Raw genomic sequence first — 14,752 nt, 5'->3', positions numbered from 1 at the left:
ATTCAGATCCACAGCTAAGAACACATTTTGGAGAAGGCAGGTTAATACAGCACAAGACTGGATTAGCACCAGTTCTCCAAATGGAGAATGCTGAGGTGGGGTCAATGGCCTGGTTGCAAGCATGCTGTGAAAAAAATAATCAGTCTTCAAGTGTTCAGTGGGGGGTGGGATCATGGCTGCAAAAGCTGTGGTTGAAATTTGTGTCCTGTTATTCTTTTGGGAGTCATGTATACTGGAGTGATTTTTAGAGTGCTGTTTATTTTTGAAGGGGTGAGTTTGGGTCTTATCAAATAAAGAATCTTTATTTCTACTGATCCTCTCCAGCAGCAAGCCCTGTAAAGGGAGTGCATTAACATAACAACTGTTTATCCTTGGTCCTCACATCTTGCCTTTTCCCACACTGTACGTAGTATGGATTGAAGGCACCATTTGTTTCTTCCATGGGCTATGTGCAGTTGAACATCATGTGCATTTATTTAGAATCACCGAATCACAGAATCATTTGGGTTGGAAAAGACCTTTAAGATTGTCGAGTCCAACCATTAACCTAACACTGCCAAGTCCACTATTAAATGATTTCCCTAAGCACCACATCTACACAGCATTTAAATAACTCAATGGTGACTCAACGTCTTCCCTGGGCAGCCTGTTCCAATGCTTGATAACCCTTTCAGTGAAGAAATTTTTCCTAATATCCAGTCTAAACCTCCCCTGGCACAACTTGAGGCTGTTTCCTCTCATCCCATTGCTTGTTCTTGGGAGAAGAGACCAACACCACCTCGCCACAGCCTCCTCTCTGGTAGCTGTAGAGAGCAATGAGGTCCCCCCTCAGCCTTCTTTCTCCAGGATAAACAACCTCAGTTCCCTCAGCCACTCCTCACAGGACTTGTCTTCCAGACCCTTCACCAGCTTTGTTGCCCTTCTTTGGACGTGCTCCAGCAGCTCAGTGTCCTTCTTGTAGTGAGGGGCCCAAAACTGAACACAGTATTCGAGGTGTGGCCTCACCAGTGCCGAGTACAGGGGGACGATCACCTCCCTTCTCCTGCTGGCCACACCATTCCTGATACAAGCCAGGATGCTGTTTGAGTTGAGGTGTAAGGTTTTGAGGCACCAGGTGTCTTCTCAGTGGTCAGGAAGTTAACTTTACTTTCAGATACTCTGTTATGAAGTCATTTTGTGAGTTTGTTTCTGAATGTAGGGTTGAAACAGAGAGGACAGTACTGAAAGCATGAAAATATGTGAAGTAATAGCATGAGGAGCTTCAAGCAGAGAATATATGGTAGTGATATTTATAACAGTAGGTCTGAACACAGGAGACCAGAAGTGGATGTCATGAGGACTTGCTGTCAGTGGGGAGATTCTGGGGGAAAAGGAAAAATTGGGGAAGCGATACTTACAGCACTTTCCCTCTGTTGCTGAAAGCACAAATTCCTTCAGGCTGACTTCTTGCATTCATCCCTTTTGTTCCTTTGGGTGGAAGTGGGGAAGCTGCAGATACGTAATCTTCAGTAATTCTTAGAGAGAAATGGAATCAAGTGCTTTAAAGGTCAAGTACTTAGTGTTGCTTAACTGGTTCATATTTGATTAAGCAAAATGCCATTAAATTTACTGGGAATTAGAAAAACATTCTCAAATATAGCCAAAAAACTCTAAAGGATTCCTCCACAGTTGTGGGGAATTTAGCTATAAAATGGTTTCCCATCTTTTAAGTAGTCAATCTAGCCTTTTTTGGTAATTGAGCTTTAAGCAGTTGTGCTTAAGCTGCAATCAGAAGTACTTCTTCTGGTTTCTGCAAGACCTTTGCTGTGTATCAGTATGTATAATTGTACAATATGATTGATTATTAGTCATATAGTTTATAGTGAAGTTCTTTGACTAACATAATGACACTTTTTTGCCCATGTTAGTATGGAAGAACACCTTTACATCTGGCAGCAAACAATGGCATTCTTGATGTTGTCAGGTTCCTGTGTCTAACTGGTGCCAACGTAGAGGCTTTAACCTCTGTAAGTATTGAGAGATACTGTTATGCTTCTTTTTATGTGTGATAGTATGAAACAAATGCATCTCTTCAGGGGGGTGGGGAGGAGGGCAATGGTCTAATATAATTACACTTCAAAATTAAAAAAAAGTGTTAGGCTGTTGTATGTCCGCAGCTTGACAAGCATTCTGTGTTTTCCATTTGTTCCCTTCTTACAACTAAATTTGAAACTGATTAAGGTACAGTACAGCTACCACTTCATCTACACCTAAGAATTTCTTCACCCAAGAATTATTTGCAATATTGTGTTTTCTGTAAGTGCAGTGGGCCACTGTCATTAAGATGTACATCATTTCACATCATGTACTGTAACTGTTCAAATGTATATATCCTAAGTATTTTTCATGCTTTCAGGGGATTAAAAAGTTTTATTTTCATGGTGGGAGATGTGTGGGTACATGGATGAGTGAACTAGCATGCAAGTATCCTTGTAAAACAAATCATTTATACATCAAATCAGTCAGCACCACTGCTTCCAGTTAGCAGCACTGAAGGTATTTTTCATTCTCACTAAGATGAGAAACTTCCTCCTAGCTGACATATCCACAGCAGGAATCAAGTGTCCTTGGTAATGTACACGTCATATGCACATGATACATTATAGTCATCATATAAACCTTTAGCTGTGTTTTGAACAAACTAACATGTTATATGTTCAGATGCGTTTGATGAGTTTACATTGCTGCTCGCCCTAACCAATGCATTGTGCTCAGAAATAACCATTGCTCTGTATGTTGAAATCATGTTGTGATTAGATTTTAGTTGAGTCTGTGTTTTTCAAATTTCTTCTGCTTACAAAGTGTCCCTGAGACAGCTGAAATGGACGGAAAAAGGGGAAAAGTTCTATTCCATTTGCTTTACCGATTTGGTAGAAAGTACAAGTGGTTTTATTGTTTTCCTGTACATTTAGCACTGTGGTTTTTTCCTCTGACCATGTATCTCGTGGCAGGAGTAAGCCTTCAAAAAGCGGTCATTAAAACCAGTGAACTTGGAATTGCGGCTTGAACAGATTTAGCATCTAAAAATGACTTTTTGAAGACTACTAGATTGTAGATTGCCATATCCCCTATTAATCTATGGCAATGAAATGTGCATGCAATGGACTTTGTGGGGTGTTCTACAGATTTTTGTTTGTCACCTGGTTTTGTCCCCGCCCCCCCTTTTTTTTTGGTATGTCCCGTTATGTGTCGATACTTTCACTACTACATGCTGTAGAGGTAAGATATAACAAAAGGGGGATGGGGGAATTCTTGAGCTGTATCACTTTATTCATGTCGTGACAGCTGAGCTGGTAAAATTGCCTATGTGGACCCTGTCCTTCCAAGATAAAAGTACTTTTTATCTCTTTAGTTTAGATCAGTTTGAAGGAGATGACAAAGTAAATCGTGCTGAGACTAAATCTGGCAGGAGAAGCAGAGTGAATATACATAACTATCCATTATTCCAGCAGTGTTGTGGCAGAGAGAAGGGAGAAGGAGGAGAGGAAGGGAGGAATTGCATGTGGTGATTTTAATAGCATTTCAGCTTTGAATTAGTTTGCTAGGTGGATGTTAAACTGTTCTGAAAAATCTTATTAACAGCTCTTTCTGATCCAGTGCAGTAGAATTAATTACCTTTTTCTTCTCTTACAATGCCATTTCTAAAGAGGTAACTTTCTCACCACTGTTAAGTAACTGGGCTGCAGTATGATTTCCCTGCCTCCTCCCAGGACTAAAGCCCATTTTAGGACTAGTTTGATTTTTAATTCGATTGCATGAATGTTCTTATGTGACCTTAGGAAACTTTATGCTCTTGGAGTATACAACCATTCCCAGTGCTTGAATATTCCCCCCAAAATTCTGTTGTGCTCACATGCTAGCTGGCACCATGTTCTTGATTTCTTGTTATGAAAGTTTCTAAAATTGTACCAAGAGTAAAATTGTCAGATTGCTTAAAAACTTTGAATGATGATGCTTGCAAATGACCAGTTAAACTTAGGACCAGCTCTTGCAGGCGCAGTGGTCTGATTTGCAACAAAGGAGCCAGCCAGCAATTGCGATGAAGTATTATCAGGTGTGAAATATGCTTTCATGGATCCTGTAACCAAGCCCTTTCCACATGCCAGCTTTGCTTACACATTGTTGTTCCAGTGTGTAGATACCCTCTACTTTTCAAGAAAGCTTAAATAGGAAAATAACTTGCTGAAACCCATTTGCTGTTTTGCTTGTGTATGTATTTTATAATTCTTGTTGTGCTCTACAGTTCATCCTGCAGTAGACATCCAGAGAATTAAGCAGCCTCATCTTCCTCACAGTTTTGGACAAAAAAGGGAACTTTGTTCTGTTAATTTCTTTTTCATTGAAGCAAATGCTTTTTCCACCTGTTACCTCAATCAATAAATTGAGCTTCCAGATCTGAGTCTAAATTTTCAACACACATGTGAACTGAACTGCTAGCATCTGTCAATGTAAACATCTTGAAATGCTTTTTTGGGGTAAATTTGACCAAGAGTTCTTTCTGCTGCACTTGGTGCTTGTTGCCAATGCTCTGGGATATCCTTCGCTTACTGTACAAGCCTTTCTATCTGCCATGTTTACTGTGTGGTCTGATGACCATGGACTTCACAAATTATGCTTGTCAGGCAATGCCCTTGCTAAGGCCAGTATTGCTCCATAAGGGAAAAGGAGTTAGGAGCCAAGAGTAAACACCAAGGCAGGCAGGGACCCAAGAGTAAACACCAAGGCAAGCAGGGACAGTGTCCTCCTCAACAAGGATTCAGTCCCACAGTACCCAAGCAAGGCAACCAGAGCAGGTCCAGTGATGGCAACCAGCTTCAGCCAAGAGTCCAGGTCGCCAGACAAATCTGTAACAGTGAGGCAGGTCTGAGGTTAAGTCAGCGTCAGGAATTGGGCTTTGTGACCATGGTCAACAAAGGGTCTAGTGACCACCGGGCAAGTCCATAGTGAAGAAACAGGTTCAAGGTCAAACCTGAAAGTCAGGGCCCGGGTCAGTGGCATACATGGCCACACACAGCTGTAGTGTTTGTTGCTCAAGCGCAAAAGCCTCAGCCTAAGACCAATGCCTGAGCAAAAGGTAGTGCTACAGCCCCTGATGAGACTTGTTTTCAGGTCTCCTTCCTTCACAACATCTGAACCAAGATTGGACAGCTGTATCAGACAACTGGCTGAGCTCAGGAACCTGTTAGGAAGTGGGGAGGGAGGTCTGGGTCATGACAGTGCCATCCCACTGTTACAAGTAGATTTGCTCTGTACACACATCTGGGTAGACTTTTAGGAATTTGAACCATTCCTGTTGCCATTTCCCCAGCTTTGGGAGCGGTCACCTTCATCCCATTATAACCATGCTTACTGATCCGGCTCTGGCTGAACCAATGCTATCCACACTCTGTGCCAAATTCTCTCCAGATGGTTATTTCCCTTGTGTTTGTGCCCGAATAGCTGTGACTGAACTAAATGAATGGTATGTCGGAGTGTAGCTGTTCAGCCAAAACCAGGCTTGAAGCCAGAGCAAACCCCCATGGAGCAATGAGACACAGCAAGTAAGGGCGTCGTGTTACCCAGGCCGTGCCACAGCATTTGTGGAGTATCCATTGAGAGCGGTGGGACCTGCTCTGATTCAAAGGGACAGTGCCCATGCAGGGATCTGTCGCTGCATACGTGCTTGCTGCTGGAGTTTGCCAGGCCATCTCCAGCCTCATGTTGCAACAGGAACATACTGCGCCCTGGAAGAGTGCAGGACCAGGCTGTGGCAGTCCTGCTTCAGATTTAAGAGGAGACCAAAGATTTGAGGATCCAGACAAAATTCACACTTTAGGTTGGTGAAGTCCGCATCCTGTTACCACAGGGATTCTCAGGCAGGGGATCAAGGCTTCCCCTTTATTTGAAGGTTATGGATTCCCCTGGACGTGCCCAAGACTGGAAACTTGGGAAGCACTAGTAGTATTGAAGCAGTTCTCCTGATGGCAGGCTGGCTGCCCAGCCACTAAACCACTCTTCTCATACAGCAGGCATTCGGGGTTAACTGGGATTGGCAGAGTGAGGTCAGCACAGACAAAGAGATTTTTCCCCTTTGATACCTCTTCTGTCAGGAAAATTAGTTTTTTAAAGTACATTCAGATGTTTCTTTAATAAAGTTGCAATTACATATCAACTGTGGAAGGAACTTAAGGGTGAGGTGTTGGTTCAAAATTAGTCAGTTCACACCATCAGCTACAATTCTGTCAGTTTCTTGCTGATGTTCTGTTCCTGTTCTCCCTGAATTATCTGAAGTTCTGCAGTACATAACATGGAAACCTGAAATTGGATTCTGTAGCTGGACAGTCAGTTGTCAAAAGTATTTGTTTCATATGTAGGGGTAATAATTACAGTAACCTCAGGAACTATGTAAGACAATGCAGGTTTCACCTGAAAAGCTGGTAGAAGCAAAGATAGAAACCAAAGAAAGAAATCTTAGTTTTCCAGTACTACTGCTTAATAATTGAAAGCTCTTATCTGAGAGAGTGAAAGAAGGAGAATGCTCATAAATTAGTTACCTGTAACCAAAATCTAAAACACCACAATAGTATTAATGTAGTTGTAAGAGTGAAAGAGAGCAATTTTTCTTTCAGCCTATTTAATATTAAACTACTGACCTGTGAAACACGGGTAATTAAATGACAAGAGCAGAATGCTAAAGGCAGCTTTGCTCCTTCTTTTAAATTTGCTAATGCAATTTAAACCACATCCCTTACAATGTTCTTGCATTCTGGCAACCTCCCGTGACCAGTATGCCACTGTCATTCTTTATCCATTAGTAAACAAAAGTCACATGCTATTCATGTGACTGAATATGCTGATGTGTCCCCTCTTTGTGAACTGTTAAAACTTTTAGATCTGTTCAGTATGTAAAATCTACATCCTCTTAATTGGTGAGAAGAGAAATTCAGACAGGGAGAAACGACTTTGCTCTCAGGCTGTGAATTCAAAGTGTCTTGTTACAGTGGCATCCAGATGCTGATTTATAAAAGAAATGCAGTTGTTCTGCAGTGTACCTTTTTTTTTTTTTTGACAATTAAAAAAACCCCAGGAATTCTGGTGGAGGGTGATTGTTACTGGTTGTTTCTTTGTTGTTTTTTTTTCCTTCTCCTTAATTCATTTGCATCTGACAGCAATTTTGTTACTGCCTTGAGCAGCTGAGCTATGCTGCACATGATTTTTTTAGTGTGAGCAAAAAGATGTAACTGCTGCTAATGATTTGTGTTTTAACAGGATGGGAAAACAGCAGAAGATCTCGCCAGAGCAGAGCAGCATGAACATGTAGCCAGTCTGCTTGCAAGACTTAAAAAGGTTGGGCATTTGGGAATGCATGATTTTTAACTGACATTTTCCTGTTGTAAAGATACCGAGAAAAGTTTGACCATGGGGAAACACACAATAAGATATTCATCAAAGCCATTCTAACAAGCTGTTGCAAAAATTCTTACTGGTATGGTGTCTTTTTTTTTTTTCTACTTCATTTTTCATTTGAAACGGTGTTGCATTAAAGTGGGGGTAAGGGGAGTCTGATAAGCGGCAAAAGGAGAGCCCTCCCCTTGAGTCACGAGGTTCAGAGCAGACCCCCTTGCGTTCTAAACTCTCTCTCAGAGGAGAGTCTAGGTGCGGCTGGATCCACTCCTAGTCCCAGACTTGGTCAAAGGTTCATGTCTAAAGGGTTAAGTGTGTAGCCACTTCTCAGATCCAACTTGCCTGCCAGAGCCCTTCCAAGGACTTTCACTGAAACAGTTTTGCAAAGTTGAAACAATAGGTCATCTGTTCAAGCGACAGGTATCACAGAGTCAGGATTGCCGTTGATAAATGCTCTGTCTACAAAAGTCGAGCTCAAGGTAGTAGTTTAGCGCTTTAGTTAACAATGTGTTCCCGGGGATACATCTGACAAGGTCAGAGGCGCAACTCTTACCAAAAAGGCGTCCCTTCTTGGGGGGGGAGAGAGGTTCAGGCAAGTCGACCCGTCCATCAGGTGAAGTTCTCGCTTGGCTCCTCCTCCCAAAGAGAGTTTTCAGGTGCCAGTTTTTATATGTTTGGAAATCTTTTTGCGAGGTGGGACTAAGTCAGTTATTGTTTATCGATTGGCTCTTGGCATGGAATGTCGTGTCATCAGAAGCAGGACTCAGCAGTTTGAGCTGATGCCTTCAGAGCGGGCATCTTGGTATGCGCTTCCAAGGGCCATCTGTGCTTTATCCAAAGCAATCTCTGGCTGTGCGGCCTCCGCTGCACCCCACAGATCACTGGGTTTACAGTGATGGGCTAGCCCCCCGTTACTTCTGTCTGATAAGATAAGCACCAGTTAATTACTCCCTTTGTTAGCCCTTGGCTCTTGGCACCTCAGTCGAGAGACACTTCAGTCCGAGTTTGTCTTTCATCTTGCATTTGACAAGTCCAGCAAGGCCATCGATTACGTAGCTGTAACTCTCTTCTTGATATCAAAGTCTACTTAATTGTTGAAGGCCTGCTTGTATATATGGGGAAAATGTATGATAATTATATACTTCATCAGAGTATTGATGGCCGTGAAAAGCCGGAGCGGAAAACTCAATAGTCGGCAGACTGTTAAGCAGGTATTCTTTATTATGGCGCTGGGCACACAGGGGATCTCTCCTCCAAACGTGTGCACCGAAAGGACACACTTATAGGTATTTATGCTATGTTAATGTACACATTCATTACGTTTGCAAGAAATGCTTCTCATAGTTTTACCGAGAACTCATTAGTATACGGTAATGTCCGTCACGCATGTTTGTTTGGTGTCTCTTGGTGATCGGTGGGGTCTTCAGGTTATCCTGCAGCCTCCTTATCTCTGTAGTTTGTATACCTGTTCTCCCAAGGCCCAGCTGCCTAAAGGGATTATTCAGCAGTCCCTTATCTTGCAACCGTCCTGTCCCAATTACTCACAAAGAACCAAGACTTGTTTTGGTTGTGCAATGATTCTGACCACCTGAAGTGATAACATCCCCTACATGTTACATTGGTTACATTCACAGTTATCAGTATACTTTACAACAGAGAATCTGATTAATTGAAATTAATAAACTACATCAAACCACTGAAAATATTCTAGTACTACTCAAAATGGTCCATATCATCTAGCAGAGTGCATACCCGATGCCTGGTTTTTTTTCAGTGCCTGTGGGGGGTTTTGTCCCTGACAGCAAGCACATGAAGAACCTACTGTTGTAGTGGTTCTTGCAGAGGATTCAGTATTAGCTGTGAGGGAGTGCAGTATTTGCATTGTGACTAACTTATTTAATAAATGCCTGTTAGTGAGGAAGGAACTAAATTATATGCACTACTATTTCTGTCAAATTTCTCACCTTAATTGCTGCATGCTTATAATTTTGGGGGGCTGTATGTGCTCATTTAATGACTCATCCTACATGTTAAACTCGGCACAAATGCAGAACAACAGAGCCACTCTCTCAGCTCCAGATGGGGCAATGCAGGAAGGGAGTACGAAGCTGGTTCCTTTGCCCTTCCGCCTTTCTGCTATCTCCGTGTTTCCTTAAAACAAGTCTTTCTATGGACAGTTTGCTGCCCTGCACTGCATACCCTTGTTGAGTTGACTTTTCAAGCCCAGCTTGCATGGGAAATAGGGCGTACGTGTCTGATTGCCTCTTGCTGAGCAAGGAGAAAAGACAGATTGGATTTGTTCGTTCCAGACTCTGTCTTCGGCAGGAACAGAAGGAGTATCCTTCAGATACTACAAGACAAGATACAGAGGGGTAATGGGGGAGCTCAAAGTGGAAATCTCTTCTGTAGGAGGTGTGATTGGGTTTGAGGAACGCCTGTGTAGGAGGAGGAGATTGCAGCTGTGGAAGAGACAGTGAATGCACAGAGGGCAGACTGTGAGAGGAGAATTTAAGTAGGGAGACTGATCTGTTTAGGCCTGGGAGTAAAGAACGAAGCCAGCGTGGAGGGTGTACAGTTGCAGTAGAGGGGTGGGAAAACAGAAAGTGAGCAGTATGCAGGAGGTCCTTTAAGGTAAAGAAGAATGAGTGTGTGATAGGAAAGGAGAGATAAGGGTGGTCTAGGAAAAGCAATATTTACCGTGCTAAGAACTGAAGCGGATATAAACAGAAAATTGGGCAGGGTAGACAAGGGAGCCAGAATAGGATAATTCTCCCAAATATGAGAAGTACAGGAAAAGTTGTGTAAAGAAGAGGGGAAATGCACATTGATTTTTCATATTGGTCAGTTGGTAGCTGTCACTGCAAAATTCTTCAATGCTGCATGTGTACTGTGTGAGATGATGGATATTGGTTATGCCACTGAGACTTGACAGGTAAGGAGAATGGGTACGGAAAGAGGCTAGTTTTTCCTCCTTTGCCCGCTCCATCAGAGGTCAAAATGATCTCATTCACTGATGCTGAGCCTGACATCATGTGTGATTTTTGTGAAGACTTGAAAGTGTCGCTTGAGAGCAAGAAGCCAGCTGTGCCTTGTCTACCTGTCCCTGCCCTTCTGGCAGTAACTGGTCACTTCCCTGATGAAGCAGATGGAGGAACTGATCCAGATGAGCACCAGCCTGGCAAGAAAGTGTTATCTAAACCTTGCGATTTGTTTTTTTATTGGGAGACAGAAGTTCCGTGCCGCACATTATAATTTCTTCTTTATGTTGAATTTTAGGATACACACCGGGGGCTTTTTATCCAGCAGCTGCGGCACACACAGAATCCGCAGCCCCGGATCAAACTGAAGCTGTTTGGACACTCTGGCACGGGGAAAACAACCCTCATAGAGTCTCTCAAGTGCGGCCTCATACGAAGCTTTTTCCGAAGACGTAGGCCTAGGCTCTCGTCCACAAACTCAGCCAGATTCCCCCCATCTCCTTTGTCTTCCAAACCTTCAGGTATGGCTTCAAAGATACAACATTTGGATGAGAAAACATTTTCCTCTTAGTCGATGTATCTCCTAAAGAAGAGTTGTTGGCTGCACTGCAAAAGACAGGACAGGATAAGAAACCAAAGCAAAGCGAAGAGGGTGTTGACTTCTCCGTACGCAGGCTTGTGCCTGAAGTAAGAGCAAAGAGGAGCAGCAGGTGTGGAGGGTGTGGGGGTAGTTGAGGTTTTGTTTACTCACATGCTACATGAGTGAACTTGGAGAGTGGAGCGCAGGACTTGTGTACACTGATGTTTATTTTTCACAAAAAGTCCTAGGCTATGAACACCAGTGTCTTGTCCAGATTCCGTGGTCATGACTTTGGGGATTATGTTTGGTCAGCCTTTTTGTTTGAGCAGCTTCAATAAACTCTCTACAAAATTGAAACAGTTGCTGCATCTTTATGTGATCTTTAAGTAACAACAGAGGATTCAGAACTGCCTCTGATGCCTTGGAGTGCTTTTCCATAAGGTACAGGAGTGGATTAGCCCCATTAAAGGTGTCTAAAATTGTCTCCAAACAAAGTAAAAATGGAGGTTTTCTAAAATGGAGTAAATGTGTGCAAATAATAGGGAAACTGCTCATCTAGCACCACTTGGCCTGTATGGAATGGGAAGAGCTGCAGGATGTGGAGGAAGTAGCCAGGTTTGCGCTTCAGCATGTGCCCAGCTTTGGAAGAACCTACCGTGGCGGCAGAAGGACAATGGAAAGAGTAATGAACTGTTTGTCTCTGGGTCCCTTTTCTAGCACTGAGAGGCTGCACAATGTTATCGAGCTAAGCAGGCACTCTGAGGAGCTCGGATTTAGATTGACGTTTAGAAGTAGTCTTACTTCTGAAGTTTTAGATGGGGTCAAGTTTGCCTTTTTCTTTAAAAACCTTTGTATAATACTTGCAGGTTTAGGTTTCATTCATCATTTTTGAGTAATGTTAGAACAGGGCTAGTAGCAGATTTCATCTCTGCCTTCTAGTCAGATGAGAAAGCTGTAAGGTACTCACAGAGTGGTTTAACAAGACAAGATACCTGGCACAGGGGTTGCTACTGCATTTGCTGTTTACTTAATGCAGGGGGCTCACATCTGTGACAACACAGTAAAGAAATTTGTTAAATTAATCAATCAGAAGTTCTTGATTGATTTATCTTAATTTACTGTGTTGTACAAGGGGAGAGAAGTCGCTTAAGGAATATCACTTCTGGAGGCAGTGCAAGATGATGTTGACTGCAGACAGATGTTTTATGTTGGATGGTACCAGAACCAGAGGATAGGTGTTATATGCTCACACCATCATAAAATCACACAAGACTGCCAGTCACATTGGCAAATCAGTATAGAAATAATGGTGAATTTGAAGCATGCACTCAAAAATAGCTTACCTAGATATAAAACCAGAAAGTTGTGCAATGATATGCAAACAAAGCTGCTGTGGCATTGTTTTAATGTTTGGATTTTTGGTTTTTGCTTGTTTCAGTTCTTCTTTTTGTATTAAAATCATTATGTAATATGTAAATAAAGTTATGGGTTAAGTTACAAAATTAGATAAATGTTTAAACTAACACAGTTTGGTCTATACTTGATCACGTGCTTAGGTTTGTTTACATTCTGTAAAAATAAGTATGTGAATTCCCCATGTATTTTTATACAAGAGCCTAAAGATTTAAATATAACAGTAGAAGATCGAACATGAAAGTCTAGTTTTACAGCTGACAGGTCGTTTCTTTCTATGTTAAAACCCAAATACTAGAAGTGAGCATCTGGTGGAGGAAAGAAATCTTTACTTTCTCCACTAGATGGTGCAAGGGAATTAAAAAGCACTTTCATTTCTTGTTTACTCAGGCAATCTGAATTAAGTATCAACTAAATAAATTGCTTATCAATAAAATAATTTTGGTTAAGGGCCTGCTTTTCTCCCCCACCTCCCCAGAAACAGTTGTTACACAGTGGTATTTTTGTCCTTACTGACAGGAATCAACTATATGAATATGTAGCATTTCCATGACAATAAACATAGCCCATGCCATGAAATTGCAGCTCTTAGCTAAAAAAGCACTATATCTTTGCCACCTAGAAGAGCTTCAATTGTTAAAACCTTTCATTCCCAAATCATTCAGGTTTTTTCTATATTTCCCACCATATATCTGCTAAAGGGCAGTAAGCGCTGTATGGGATCATTCTAAGATTTTCCTCCTCGACATTCAGAATAAGGATGTAGTTGTGTACACTCACAGCTTGGTAGTCATCTCTTTTCTTTGAAGAGCAGTTTGGTTCTTTTAATCAGCTTTTATGCCTTGCATACTTATTTTGAAGTGATCTGGTGGTGATTTTCACATGGTTTGTAATCTTATTTTCCTTTCCCTGACCCAGTTTCAGTAAGTATTACGAATCTTTATCCTGGTTGTGAGAACGTCAGCGTGAGAAGCCGTAGTATGATGTTTGAACCAGGCCTGACCAAAGGGGTATTAGAAGCTTTCGTTTCACCTGCTCATCACTCTCACTTCTCTGCGGATGACCAGTCCACCAAGGCCATTGACATTCAGAATGCCTGCTTGCATGGTAAGCAGAGCCCTGGGCTGGTGTGTCGGAATGCTGCGGGATGGTTAATGCCATGTTGCTTGTTTTTAAAAATACAAATGAAAAAAAAAAAAAACCACCTGGCTTGGTATAGTAATGAGTGTGGTGGAAAACCCAGTGCTGGTGGGTTCTGGGAAGACACTGGGGAAGTAATTCTGCACAAGGTTATGTACCTGTAATACACATAGTGGTCATGTGTCAGATCCTTATAGTATGACATATAGATGTTTTTGTGGTAAGTGGCACAGGAGGAAAGAGAGACGTGGTATAATAGGAGTGGGCTGGCAGACCAGCTGTTATTGTAAGGGCTCCTTCACCTATACTGTGTGTTGTTTGGGGATTTTATCAGATTTAATCTGGTCCCATAGACCCAAGAGTCCTCACCATATAAGTGGTTCTCACCTGTGTGAAGGACTTGCTATTCGTGTCCCATGATAGGGCTGCAGCATGTTTGGTGAGTCCTGGAGCTCACCAAACATGGTGAGCAGAGCTTCTGATTTTTTTTTTTTTTGAAGGAAGCTAACTGCTCTGCAGCTGAAACCAGCTGGCAGTAAGAGGGGTCAGTTAGAGAAGTTGTTATAAGTACATATATGGCTTTTGACTGTGACGACCATACAAATGGTGCACGTACACCACCAGCTATACTAATCATTCTATAAGTGGTAAGATCTCCCCTGATAGGATCTCTTCTTAGTAATAAAAATGTTTTGCACACCTTAGCAGCTGCAATTTTCAGGCTGAGGTAGTATTAGTCAATATTTTATTTTGGAGAGAGAAACCTATTTATGAATGCAGTATATGCACACTAACACATGCAGGACAGAATGTTTGTCCTAGATGCCGAGAGCTAAAGCTTGTTCTTTGTCCAGGTGGATTTCCTCTTTCAGAGTAATTTGAAACCAAGTCAAATTGTGCAGTGAGATACAATTGTGCAACAGACTCTCAGAACGGATTTCTCTTTTTGACCTGGGCTGCCTTGATGTAGAAGAGAAGTGTGCAGGTGGATGAACTCTGAATAGCTGTACTCATAACACCAGATTTGAGATGTCTAGCTTCTTTTCTTCTAGAAGTTTGAGGTGCATCTTAATCAGCGTTTACTTAAATAGAGGTAGTACGAGTGCGGCAGGCTTCACCCTAATCAGATGGTGAGTGTGGGAAGTGCCATACAGTGCAGCACGCTAATACTTTTCTCACCTGAAGTGAAAGGAGATGGCAAAAAGAAGCACGGTGCTGC

The 14,752-nt window shown here is 42.2% G+C and overlaps 1 protein-coding gene across 4 annotated transcripts in view; it reads left to right on the top strand.

Moving 5' to 3' along the window:
- DAPK1 (death associated protein kinase 1) overlaps positions 1-14,752 on the top strand; it is a 99,894-nt gene that overhangs the window by 75,833 nt on the left and 9,309 nt on the right. For all 4 annotated transcript variants that reach the window (XM_075410897.1, XM_075410896.1, XM_009936440.2 and 1 more), the window contains 4 exons: positions 1,908-2,006; positions 7,288-7,365; positions 10,699-10,921; positions 13,312-13,500. In XM_075410897.1, the coding sequence (XP_075267012.1) occupies positions 1,908-2,006; positions 7,288-7,365; positions 10,699-10,921; positions 13,312-13,500 (589 nt within the window). The remainder of the gene's footprint in view (positions 1-1,907; positions 2,007-7,287; positions 7,366-10,698; positions 10,922-13,311; positions 13,501-14,752) is intronic.

Source organism: Opisthocomus hoazin, chromosome Z (genome assembly GCF_030867145.1).
Source record: "Opisthocomus hoazin isolate bOpiHoa1 chromosome Z, bOpiHoa1.hap1, whole genome shotgun sequence".
Taxonomy (NCBI): Eukaryota; Metazoa; Chordata; class Aves; order Opisthocomiformes; family Opisthocomidae; genus Opisthocomus; species Opisthocomus hoazin.
Note: the sequence above shows the minus strand (reverse complement) of the source record. Positions and strands in the feature narration are given on the sequence as shown.